General features: G+C 43.6%; 2 protein-coding genes across 2 annotated transcripts; one reads left to right on the top strand and one right to left on the bottom strand.

Annotated features, from left to right (window-relative positions):
• Window positions 1–264: 264 nt before the first annotated feature.
• On the bottom strand, window positions 265–5,585 carry LOC125013421 (tapasin-like). The gene is made up of 8 exons (XM_047594083.1): window positions 5,459–5,585; window positions 4,994–5,170; window positions 4,635–4,913; window positions 4,189–4,518; window positions 1,956–2,303; window positions 1,776–1,868; window positions 1,593–1,612; window positions 265–1,478 (listed from the first exon to the last, which is right to left on the bottom strand). Exons 1-8 carry the CDS (start codon window positions 5,502–5,504, stop codon window positions 1,464–1,466), a joined length of 1,308 nt encoding a protein of 435 aa, XP_047450039.1. The 5' UTR covers window positions 5,505–5,585; the 3' UTR covers window positions 265–1,463.
• Window positions 5,586–5,989: 404 nt separating this feature from the next.
• Window positions 5,990–13,027, top strand: gemin4 (gem (nuclear organelle) associated protein 4). The gene is made up of 6 exons (XM_047594082.1): window positions 5,990–6,219; window positions 7,036–9,081; window positions 9,513–9,669; window positions 9,784–10,054; window positions 11,351–12,034; window positions 12,222–13,027. Exons 1-6 carry the CDS (start codon window positions 6,198–6,200, stop codon window positions 12,441–12,443), a joined length of 3,402 nt encoding a protein of 1,133 aa, XP_047450038.1. The 5' UTR covers window positions 5,990–6,197; the 3' UTR covers window positions 12,444–13,027.
• Window positions 13,028–13,092: the final 65 nt, after the last annotated feature.

The following is a 13,092-nucleotide window of genomic DNA, read 5'->3' as shown; positions in this document are numbered from 1 at the left end:
TTTAGAAATTCTGAAAAGGACTCCTCCCTCATCAAACAATTCAGGATCAGAGTTTAACTAATGGGTACAAGACTCTTCTGAAGTCTATTTTGAGTGTTTGTGTAATGCAGGCTTTAGGTTTTTCACATCAGACCTGTGTGAGCTGCCTAAACCAACAAAGAGCAATTGTGATGTTCCAAAACATTCCTGCAACGTTCCACATTGTGGTGTCCAACTCTTCATGTGCATCATTGTGGAGTCCAAAAATATTTTGGTGACCATAAGGCATGTTAACCATTTATTAAGCAACTGAGGGCATGTTATCACATAATTAGTCATTTATATGCTTACACACAAGGGCTGATCCTCATTTAAATATCGCAGCCCTATGTTAAAAGAAAATACTTTTTAATCTCTCCTCTTGTAGCTTTTGACACACAAAAAAATATTAAAACAAAAACAGGAAAGAAACTATTCTCTGCAAACGGGGTCACTTTTGGATTCACTTCTACAGCTTAGAATCAGGAGAAGCCAGTATCGAAATATGAAGTAAATGTGTCAAAATGTGATGGCAAACAATAGCAGCAGTCGCTCCAACCTTGCTCCTTTTATCCTTTAGGATGCAAAAAAGACAGAGAAGTGGATTAGCAGCCACATGAAAATGGATTTCAACTTAAAACCTTTCAAGAAAGCTCACTTTCCTCTCGTATTTACTCATGCACACTGAGCAGTGCATCAAATATGAACTCAGATTTGACACCAAAGAAAGGAAAGAAAAGACGTTCACACAGTTGACTTATCTCAAAACCATTATCACTCATATGCTGACAAAAACGATCTATTAACAACTTAAGACAACAACTCAAATCATTATTATATAGAGTATTTATTTAAAAGCATTTAAATGTTGATCTTAATTTGTGACCCGGTGGTTATTTCATAGAGTATGAGGATTATTGCTACCTCAGAAGGTTTTTCATTGATAGGAGCTACTTCCTGTTTCATTAAAGTTAAAGTTTCTATCTCGCAAAACGCCCTCAGTGGCGGTGAGTCCAAACAAATGAGCTGAATATATTTACATCCTCGTAAAAATGGACAAAGTCACTTCTTCACTGCTTTTATTGGAGCTCTGCTTTCAACCTTGTTCAACAGCGCCACCTGCAGATCAGGTCACGCGAGTACAGGTGCTGGGAAAAGCCATCTCCGTGGCAACCCCAGTGGCCAGATTCTCAGCTCTTCCTTCAAAATGCCAGCGTTGCATTATCATCAGCTTCATTCTTTGATTACTCTTCATCAAGGAGAGAAATCGTTTAGGTTTTAACCATTGATTCAAGTAAAATTTAAATCAGTGTTTCACAGAAACCCACATTCACCGAATAAAACAAAGCAAAAAACTCAAACATCTAAGACAAAATGATGCAGGAAGAGGAGAGAGTCCGTCTTCACTGGTGCTTGGTAAGTTCATCTCAGACTACCGAGGCTGCTCAGTATGGTTTCTTCTGCTCAGGACACACACACATAAAAAACACAAAGAGATTCAGATACAAATAATATTAGTTTACACTGACAGTGAAGGTTAAAACAAAGTAAATTAGTCTTTCATGCCACCTTACCTGCACTGACTTATTCCTTGCTGTAAAGAAAATAAAACAGAATCAGTCCGTTTAGTATTAACACCTCATGAAAACCCATGTCATCATATTTGTCTCCTTGGGCGGTTGAATTTTTTTTTGACCTTATATTGAATTTGGAGACAGATTTAACATGCTGGTTTGGATGATGGACTCTAGACTCACCTGAGTGCAGCTGGCGTAGCATCACACACAGGACGGCCAACAGTGTGACTATAATTAGGCCAACACTGAGGGTGAACACCCAGCTGACTGGCTCTGAACAGACAACACAGAGATTAGATGTGTACCTCTGCTGCCACTGTGTGGTAGCTCACAGTACTACTGTGCAGTCCTCTCCCTCACCTTCAACACTCAGGATGAAGCTCTTTTTGATGGGCACTCTCAGGGACTGATGGGAAACGATGCATGTAAACTGTCTCCCAGAGTCCCTGAGTGCGGCCTGGAGGTAGAAGAAAGCCGCCACAGAGTAGGTCCTGTCCTGGTTGTGCTTGTGACTGGACAGCAGAACATTCTGGAGCACTTTGGGAAGCGGAGCGCCGACCCTCTGGCCTGATGCCGCAGGGTCCTGCTCGTGCCAAACTATCTCCACATCCAGAGGGAAGTAGTTCTCTGCCTCACAAACAACTTTCTGCTCCTCTCCTTCCAGCAGTGAGAGAGTGGGTCCCACGTTCAGGGAGACACGGGGGGGCTCTAGAGAGAGGAGGGGGAAGAAATCCGTTTTTTGGTAAAAGTCGGGAAACGTACCGTTTTTGATATGTCCACAAGATCCCACGCCACTGTTATTATGATAATTATGATGTGAATTGTACTTTAAACTGGTTAAATTTATTTCTTACTTGTATTTAAATTAATATTCTGTTCAACTTTCATTTCACAAAATGCCTGGGCACTGTTTTTGGACATGTTTTCCATCCTTAAAGCACCAGCACCTTTTCAATGTACTGGTTTCGCACCGTTATCAGATAAAACCTTAATGTTACCCATCCCTATTAATGAACAGGAGAGAAAAGCACATGTGTTAATGTAAAAAGAGGGCCTCCAAAGATTATACACTGCACATATCGCAACATAATCAGCCTGTAGTTCAAAAAAAACATGGGAATCACAGTCAGAAGTTCTCAGCAGCTCGGTCCAACATGCATTAGCTTCCGTTAAATTAACAATCCACAGCTTCTCATGGTCACAAACACTGATTGTTTATATTCATTCTGAGCTTTCAGAACTTTCTTTAAGCTTTAAGAGGGGGAGTTCAGTTCTCGTTCAAATCATGGTTATAGCACTTATTTCAATATATTTAGTCAACGCAGCCCATTTAAGAATCTCACTTTAAAACCATTTCTTATGTCCTCACTGATTTTCTACATTCCTGCCCTGATGTTGTGTGCACTCTCAGCTAGCTTCATCAGGGACTGTTACTTATTAGTTTAACAGCTGGAAAACTAACAGTAGAACAAACAGGTAAGAGAAAATGTGCAGAAGTGCTGAAACAACATGATTTGATTTGATAAACATTTCAACTACCAATAATTGTACACAGTAACAGCCAAGAGGTGTAGTTTTTAAGTAAGAACTGAGAGAAATGAAAGATAAAGTATGAAGCCACATCAAGGTATAAATGTAATGGACATTTAACAGTCAAATAGAGTGGGAGTTCCCCTCAGGGGTAATTTATTTCTTAGCTGTAACTGAACAACAGCCACTGACTGCTAATAAAAGTAGTATTTTTTAAAGACAATGTACATGTGCGTACTGCTCACAACTACAAATTCAATCATTTGAAACATCTGAAACAGTAGTTTCCTAGTAGCTGTTTCATAAAGTATGAGGATTATTGCTTATTTCATTGTTTAATTATACCTCTGTGGGTTTTGCATTGATAGAAGATACTTCCTCTTTCATTAAAGTTTCTTCTTTCTTCTTCTTAAAGTTCCTTTCTGGAGTTTCTTCGTAAATAAGTGTTCTGGTTAAAGTTTCCATCGCAAAAGCCATCGGTGGCGGTGCGTCCAAACAAATGAGCTGAATGTATTTACATCCTCATAAATATAAAAATGGACAAGGTCACTTCTTCACTGCTTTTATTGGAGCATCTGAAACAGTGAAAAAGATGAGACTAAAGAGAAGACGAAAAGAAGAAGAAGGCCTGAAATAAGTTCATGTATGAGGCAGAAATTTGAGATTTTGTCCAAGTTTAAGCACCGAAAGACGGTGAAAAATCAGCTAAAAGGAAACTGGTGTCAGTTAACAGGCATAAAATGAAAGTCGAGTGTTGGCTGAGCTAAAAGCACTGAAAGGAGATGACCTGTCAGTTGTAGTGTTTTCACGCATAGTTTGACTAAATGATGAACAAAAAAACTTGACTCAAGTTCCACTTTATTTAAGGAAGCTTTTTTAACTCCATTCACTTGTGCAAACCTTGAGACGTAGTTAGCTTCTGAAAAGGTCCTAAGTGGATCTTGAATTATGTGAGATTTTTTGGTCTAAATAAAATTAACTAAAACTCATAATATCAGGCATCAGGATCTATTGATACAAGTGTCCTTGCCACGACCCACATCCGCTTACAGTGTTTGCTCACCTTCGATGTGCAGATTTATGTCCAGACTCGCGAACAGCGGATTCACCGCCAAGGAGCAGATGTAGGTCCCTTCGCTGTTCATCTTGGTGAAGGAGAGGGTATAGGAGGCGTCCCCGCTAGCCAGGGCCTTCATTCCAACACCTGCCCCCTGGGTCTGCCCTGAGCGGCTGTTATGGCCGAAGAGTTTCACCCTCTCTCCGCGGTGCTGCCAGTGCCACTCCAGCGTCATGTTTGGCCCCTTGTGGTCAAGGGCAAACTGACAGTAGAGCCTTTTTTGGGACCCCAAGGTGGCTTTCACTAATGGAGTCTGTGTTTTCATCACCATGGCAACTACGGAGACAGATGTGAGAAAGGCAGGTTTCACGCAGAGTAACATTTGGTTCAAACTTTTATAATACAAGAGAAGAAGTACATCAGCTATACATATAATGTAGATTTGAGTTTACCTGTAGTGACAAGGACCTCTCTGTCAGCAATAGCTGTCCAGCTGCGGTAGTCCTGCTGTCCGGGTGGAGGTTGGTCCGATGGCTGTCTTAGGAAACTGGTGATGGTGAAAAGGCCTTTGCTGTGTTTGAGGGAGCAACTGTACCAGCGGTTGTACTCCTGGGCGGCCGCCTGGACGGGCCAGCGGACATGGATGCCCTCTGTACTGAACCTACGCAGCTCACACTCCAACTGATCCGCCTCCTCCTCGTCCACATACCGGCGCAGGTCCAACTTAGAGCCTACACCGGGATCAAACACAACAGAGGTACACAATCGTGTTCAGCCTTCTACTCGTGGAGGCTGCAGTGCAGCTACTCACCAGTGATAAGGAAAGTGATGGCCTGTGGATTCACAGGAGCGTCTCCTTTTTGCCCAAACTGCAGCATAGCCTCTCTGTGGATGAGTTGAGTCTCGGTGTGTCCATCGTTATTCACAAACACATGTTCATCAATGAACTGACAGGGCAGCCAAGGAATCTGCTGGACACACCATACACCTGAATGACAAACACACACGAATCAGTTATGTAGCACAGCATAGCATGACATGGTACAGTATAGTATAGTATACAATAGTATAATACAGTATAGTATAGTACCACAGACCAGTACAGTATAGCATATTATAGTATAGTTTAGTTTAGTTAGTATAGTATAACAACCATAGTATAGTATGGTGGAGGCGTCATTACATTCATGCAGTTGTCTTGTAAGTTGACTCAAAACATCTTAAAACCGCTCCAAAGACGACTCAGTGTGGTACCGAGCTCGAGATTAAAACTTACCAGCAAAAAGATACAAGTAAATGAGTATCTTCAAGTTCAAACCCATCGTTATTCATTGGAAATCTCCAGTTGATTATCGTTGCTCGACCAGCACACCAAGTTCGTTGCACACTTTCGCTTTCATTTTCTAGAAAAAAATAGCTGGGTTTACGTGTTGCTCGCATCACGTGACGAGCGACGTCACAACAATCTGACAAAATAATTCAGCAATGTTTAAAATGGGTGGTCATAATAATCGGTCTTAATATTTTAGCATTGATGGGATACGATGTCTGTGTCAAATAAATACAATCCATACCATCATGAATATATGTGTAAGTGTACGGAGGTTAGTGTCCTGTTGACACACACATTCAACGCATTAAATTCGTGAATAATTTTCTTTACTTCAGTTCGAAAAATATATGTACAAACCCGGGGACTGTGTCTGTGACAGACTCTTTCGATTTCTGTCGGCTGTCCCGCAGCATTTATCCTGCAGCATGTGTCCTGAGGTGGCGCTGTGGGGACACGTGGACACATGACATCAGCCGCTCTTTATCTTTATCCGGCGACACGTTAACGCGGAAGCGCTATTTACGAACCTGTGTTGACATGCGACTGAAAACTTGAGATACTTGAAAGGCTTTCAGATATTGACGGACCGGTATTAGGAGTGCAGTGGACTAAATAAATGCAACCATACCCTGTGGTACATGTTACTACCCAACTAACCCGTATTTAGCTGCATTCAGCAGCTATGACGCTCAAGATGAACAAAGGTAATGCCAACATGTTTCACACTCTTTACTGCAGCATTTCGTTATATGAACGTGTGTTTAATTTAAAGTCGTTTTTGTTTAAATTGTCGTATTTATCAGTTGTCTTCAGTGGTTTGCTCCTGTGAATTTGGGTCAAAAAAATGTTTTCCCCCCAGATGATTATGGAAAGATTAATGTGGTAAAAGTGCTGCTCTTGTAGCAGATGTGTTACTAATATTTACTTGGATTCAGTCTTTTTTCGCTAGTGTACCGAGTATCTTTGGGTTTGTCTAATAAAACGTGGATATGTAAATACCACCATTTTCTCAAAGAAAACATAAGTGTTCTTCCTATTATTATTTCTATTTCTACACACATACAAGCTATTAATACTGATTGTAAAATATAATAACGTGTAAACTAATTGTTACAGAAAATAAGTGTTGACTCCTTTATCTTTACTGTCTCATATGTAGTAGCTCAAACATTTTAGATTTAGACACCACTTTCCTAATTTGTTAAGAAAAATAATTGAAAATAAATGGTAAAAGCCTTCATCATCAAAAAGGTCCTTTAAAAAAAGAACAAATATGAACATAAAATATTCCACTATCACAAATGGTCTCATATACTGAGTGTGTTTATCAAGGGACTGTGCAGTGGTCTTATGGAGTTTCTGTTCCTCCTCCCAGAGGGCAGGAGGCCAAAGAGGTGGTGGCTGTGGTGGAAAAGAGTCTTTCACTGTGTTTTTTTGTCTTGAGAGGATGGAGTGAGGGCACATGTGCCGATGTGAATATATTAAATGTTCTTTCCTTGTTTGATGTCATGTGTTAACAGATTCAGCCGTTCTTCAGGGTGCTTTCCTGCATGCTGATAAGCTGTGCTCCCCTTCGTCCCTGAGCTCGATTGAGAAAGCCGACTGGAGCCGAGTGGAACGCGTGCTCCTGGAAGCTATCAGAGAAATCTGCGGACAGGGGGATGTCGACGGTCGTCCCAACCGAACAGCTTTGAGCTGGAAAAAGAAGATAGTTTGTGTCATGTGGCTGAAGCTGTTGTGCAAAGAGGCTGAAGAGGATGTTGAGGTAGCATGGAGGGAGAACCCTTTCTTCTCCCTCCAGAACAGCCTCCCTGAGATGAACCGAGTCGTCCTGCTGGAGCTGGTTAAGTCAACAGCAGCCGCAGACGTATATACCAGTTTTCTCCTGTCTCTTCCTCGGCCTCAAATCTGCACAGAGCTGGAAAGTCTGACGGAGCACGTGAGGAGCAATCCCACGAAGGAAGACGATATTCGACTTTTTCTGGAGGTGTGGTGGGAACTGTGGAAGGGCAGAGATCAACAGGATGTGGGAGGAGAGGAAAGCATGGAGATGATGTTTGCCACGCAGTTTGCTCGTCTCACCTCTGACTCTTCCAGTTTGTCTCCTCAAGCTGCCAAGAGGTTAAAACTAGATGCAGCAGCTGTTCCAGGAGCAGTGCCAAACACTGATGTTCTGCACATTCTCCTTCATGCGCTTAAGGACATTAAAGACCATGTATCCTCAACAGACCTGTGCTTCCAGGCCCTGTCCATTTCTCTCGATGCTCTTTACACGTCCTTCCTAATAGACCAAGAGATTGTACTTCCACCCGAAGAGAAGGTGCACATTTTGTCTAAAGTTGTCAGCACCAAAGTAAAGAACAATGAAATGCTGGGCCCTGAACTCGTTCGTCAGGCTCTGAGAGACTTGCATGCTTCACACACACCATCTAAATTTGAGCCCAGCAGGATGACGCTGTGTGAAGTCTTGGAGATTATAACAGAAGTCACTCAGTTCTGGCAAAACAAAGGCCTCCTGAAAGTGCATGACGGCTCTAATCCTAGCTACTCTGCGTTCAGACTAGAGCAGAGTGTCCGGAGAGTCCTGACAGCCTTGGACGACAGAGAACCGCCCGAAGCTGTGACTGCAATGGAGGACGGAGATACTGAGAAGAATACACTCAGAGGTTTGCTGAAGTCGCTGGTGTTCACAGCCGTGGAGAGCAGCCCTGAGGTGAATGCAAAAATCACCACCACCATCATCAGCCACCGCCTGGAAGACTTTGAGAACTTTGCAGTGTTGTTTGCCAGCGAGACGTTCCTGGCAGCTTGTGACGAGCAGTGGTTGGACTGCCTGGAAAAGAACCAAGTGGCCTTCCGGCAGAACGATGCTCTCATCAGCCTCTCCTCCACCCTCATGAGCAAACTCCACAGTGGGAGCTTAAATGTGAACCAGTGCAGGAAACTGATGAAAGTGACTGCAGACATTTTCTCTGCGCTTTCATTAGAAGACAAGAACAAAGCGTTGGCCACCATGCTGACATTATCCAGCAGGGGGTTCTTTGGATGCTCCGTTCCCTCAGCCACGTCTGATGGGTTTGAACAGGAGCTCAACATGGCCTTCAACTGCATCATCCAAGGGGGAGCGTCAGCAGTGGCGTCGCAGGGCAATCTGAAAACGGCCGTGTCTTTAGTAGCCAGAGTGGCCTTTCAGAACCCAGAGGCCGCTTTGAGGTCCTGCTGCCATTCGGCTATTTTCAACAAAGGAGCTTTCTCTCTTATGGCTAAGATCCTGCAGCAGCTGCCTGGACTCAAAGGTCAGAGAGGACAAAAAGATGAAGCTCAATGCAGTGAAGAGGAAGACGAGGGAAGGGACGTTGTGAGTGGTAGCAGTCTGCTCTGTAGCTGTCTACAGGAATTGACCAAGACTAAATCGCTGTCAGCCAATGAAAAAGAGCAGTTAGTCAAGTTTCTGGGTCTGCTGATGACGCCGGTCGCAACAGCTGAGGAAGAAGAAAAGCAGCCAAGCTTCCTTCCCCCCCAGGAGGTTGTGACAACCTTCGTCCTGCCTCACCTCTCTGCTCCAGGTAACACGTCAACGCTTTAACACAGCATCAGTTTACTCAGTTAAATACAGTAATCTGACAGTTTATAAGGAAGCATGCTTAAGGTGAGATAGGAAAACTCCCGGTATCATACACTAGGATATTACACATTATTTAGACTGATATGAAGCTGAGTAAATAAGATATAATCATCTTGTGTCATGCATCTGATGTTTCATAAGGTGGCACAGCTTTAAAACTAGACGTGAACATTTTACCTCTTCATGAAGATGGTCAGTAAAGGGGCTGCACTGTGCGTCTGCTCTGATAAATCCTGATTTTATATGCAGCAGCGCTGACAAGCAAAAGCCAACTACTTGTAGCTTATTTCAGTTATCTACATTCAAGATAGAGCAGCTGTGATCTTTCTGTCTTTCTTCTGTCTCACCGTCTGTCCCTGTGTTTTCCCCCAGGTCACTGCTCTGTTGATGCAGAACTGAGTCTGCAGCTTCTGCATAATGCTTTGTCTGTGGACGTCCAGGAAGCCGCCCGTTCTCCTCACTGGGTGTTGGACTGCTCCCCCTTTCCCCTCCTCTACGTCCTGGCCCAGCTACACGACCAGGCTCTCAGGTTTGTTTAAGGAGTGTTCTTGTAGCGTTTAGTTTATTGTCTAATAATGTCATAATACCGGTGAACTGTGGCACAGAATTTGATTGCAGCATAAATTCCTCTGATTTGTTCTAGATGTTGGGAGCAGCCACCAGAGAGCGCTGTCCACCGCTGGTCCATGGACACCAAGGAGCTGCTGGTGTCGGTGCTGACCACACTGGGGCAAGTGGTGGGGGCAGAGGTCGCGGCGGCCCCCAGCAGCTGGTCCAGAGCTCTGTTCTGGCTGTACAACAAGGTGGAAGAGCTGGACTGGACAGTTCGGTTCCACCTGAAGCCTGTGTGGGGGCAGCACTTCAAAAACGAGGTGCCATCATCTCTGCTGGCTGTGTGTGATTTGCCTGAACAGGTAGGAGCTCCTGTGGAGTCCACTTCATGTTTTAAATCAACCAGGTGATCTCTAGCAAAAAGACTTTCTTCATCTGACACAAAATAAAAATAAAAATGTGCTCACTTCCTTCTAATGGGTATGTTTAGATTTAACCTGTGGCTTTTCGATATAAATACACTGAATGGAATGAAGTTCGTTGCTGATTCACAACAACACGTCTTTCTGCACTTCATGAGTGGCCAAACCTCAGTGGATCAACCAGTCGGTTTCCTATGAGGAACTACTCACAGCTATAGGCGTGATTTATATGTGGTGACACAAAAGAAAAGCCTGTTCCTTCACAAATAAAAACGCTGTGTGCCTCTTTACGCAGAGCTACCTGTGTTTAGACCCTGACAGACAGACAGTTCATCCAGTCACCTGTTATCTATTAATACCCTTTTCCAAACAGTTTCCTAGAGCGGCCTCTCAGATGGTCGTGTGTAACAAACCACCTGGTGTGTCAGGTTGGGAAAGTTGTGGCGTGGTGTTAAAAAAATAAAACAAAAAATAAAAAAAAACTCGTTCAACAACTAATTAAAATTTAAACATATTATCTGTGAATTACACTGAAATTGTTTATTGCTTGTAACAATTTCATGTCATAAAATTCACTATTTGACCATAAAGTAAAGCCATAAAGGGGGCGTCATGTTGTTCTTCACTCCTTATCTTTTGCTTTTTTGCCACTTTACTATGTAATAAAAACCTTATAGGATATATTAGAGTTTTGAAAAATCTCAATACTTTGCATATGAGCCTTGGTCATTTGTTTACACCACATAAACTATAAATTCACTTACAGCTACTGGTATGACGTTCTCAGCTGTAGAGCTGTAAATGCTTGGCTAGTTGACAGAATAATAATTGGTAACCATTAGTAACCATTTTGATTAGTGATGAATCATTGTAGTTGTTTTCACAAGCAAAGCTATCTCCTGGTTTTGGATTCTTAAATAAGAAGCAGCATCTTCTTCTCTTATTTCTAAAAGTGAATTTCATTTAATCAAGACAATGTATTTGGCAGATTGTGTTTGTGATACTCAGTCATTCAGGTCCTAGTATATCTAAAATAAAGATGAAACGAAGACAGCTGGACTTATTGAGTGTCACCGCTCATCCAAGTAGCTTTATCAGATCTAAACTGTTGGTGGGTTGAGGTCTTTATTGGAGAGCATCTGTGTGTGGTAGCCACCTGAAGCTCACATGGTTAATAGGACAGATTGATTCATATCAAACCAGTGATCCATGTCTCTCTGTGTGTCTCCTCTGTAGGAGTGGTCCGGATTGGACCTGGCTCCGTATGGCCAGGGCACGGGTCTTTTAGCCTGGATGGAGTGCTGCTCTATATCCGACTCCCTGCAGTCCACCATGCTGTCTTGTCTCTCCCTGGACCAGAAGAAGCCCGACCACGTCAACATGTTCAGCAAAGGTCTGCTGGTGGCTCTGACTCAGACTCTGCCCTGGTGCTCTGTCTCCCAGTGGACCAGGCTGCTGAGAGCTCTCAGGGAGCTGATCGTCTCCGGCCGCCTCCACGTCCCCTTCTCTTTGGAGTACGTGGACTATCTCCCTCTCCTGGACCTCAGGAGGTTTTCATGTGAGCTCCGTCTGTCTGTCCTGCTGCTTCGTGTCCTTCAGCTGCTCTGCGGGTCCAGCTGCTCTCACTGGCTGTCAGTAGACGGCTGGGCCCACGTCGGCAGGTTATACGCCCACGCCGTGAGGGACGTGATGAACTCTGTGAGAGCCAAGCTGCCTCTTCCTTCATCTGCTGCTTCAACTGTCTCTGCTTTGACGTCAACTAAAACACCAGCGTCCAGAGACCCTCTGAATGAAGCAGGAGACTCTCAGAAATCAAAGGAGTCACCAGTGGAGGAGGCGGAGGAGGTGGGGGTGGCGGCTCCCAGCCAGGAGGTTCTGTTTGTTCTCAGCCAGCTCTTCTGCCACGTTCAACACGTCCAGGTAGGAATTATGGTTGACAAGAAGGTGTCAGTTTACACTTTACATACTGGCAACAGGGCTTACTATTCTAAACGAATGCACTTATTATGTTATTCTTTATAACCAACGCCACCACCAAGTAGATAAAAACTGAAGAATGACTGATTGACATGTTTCATGCCAGTAATTTCTTTTTTCTTCGTCCCAGGTGATGATGCCAGGAGGCCAGTGCGAGGCTCTGTTCCTGGCCAGTCTGGAGATCCTCAGCCACTACGAGGCCATCATGGCCGCCTTCCCGGACAGCTGCAGCCCGCTGGAGAGCGACAACACCCGCCACTTCTTCTCCACCATCACGGACAACCTAGACAGCGAGGAGATGAAGTCGGTGCTGCAGCAGAAGATCGCACAGCTCGTGTCGTCAGCAGCTTGACAAACAACGCGCTTGGATCGTTTTTCACCGGAGATGCAGAAAAGTACATTTGATCAAATGTGGCCAAATTACACTAACAGCGTCTGTACGACGTCGTTCCAGAGTGGTGGGTTATGGATCTGAGTGAATAAACATCCAGTATTTCACTGCAAATGTCTTGTGCTGACTCTGTAATATTCGTTTCCAGTAACTGGTTGCAGAGGCTGAGAGTTGTGTTTGGGGCAATGCACACAATGCCACTTAACCCTTCAGAATTTTTTAGATTTTCCATAAAAATGTTTTCAGTCCCTTGTTTTCAGTATCAGTTGTGCCCGCCCTTGTGCAGCAACAACAGCAACTGAATGTTTCCAGTAACTGCTGATGTGTTGTCTACAACGGCTTGGAGAAACACATCCTGACTGTGGATCCCAAACACTTTAGTAATGGTTTTGTAAACTATTCTTCCAGCCTGATGAGCAACAACTCTGTTTTATTAGTGTGATTGTCTCATCTTTGTCTCCTCTCAGGGCTGATGTTTTATTTATTAGCTGCGAATCCATTACTTTTTTGCAAAATAAAAGCGACATTTTTAAAAATTCAATAAAGTACAATTTCATTTGTTTCCACTGAAAATGTTTTGCAAAATGAGCTGTAACTTGTAAAGTCTTGC

The sequence above is a fragment of the Mugil cephalus genome, chromosome 9, assembly GCF_022458985.1.
Source record: "Mugil cephalus isolate CIBA_MC_2020 chromosome 9, CIBA_Mcephalus_1.1, whole genome shotgun sequence".
NCBI lineage: Eukaryota > Metazoa > Chordata > Actinopteri > Mugiliformes > Mugilidae > Mugil > Mugil cephalus.
This window is presented reverse-complemented; position numbering and strand designations above follow the sequence as displayed.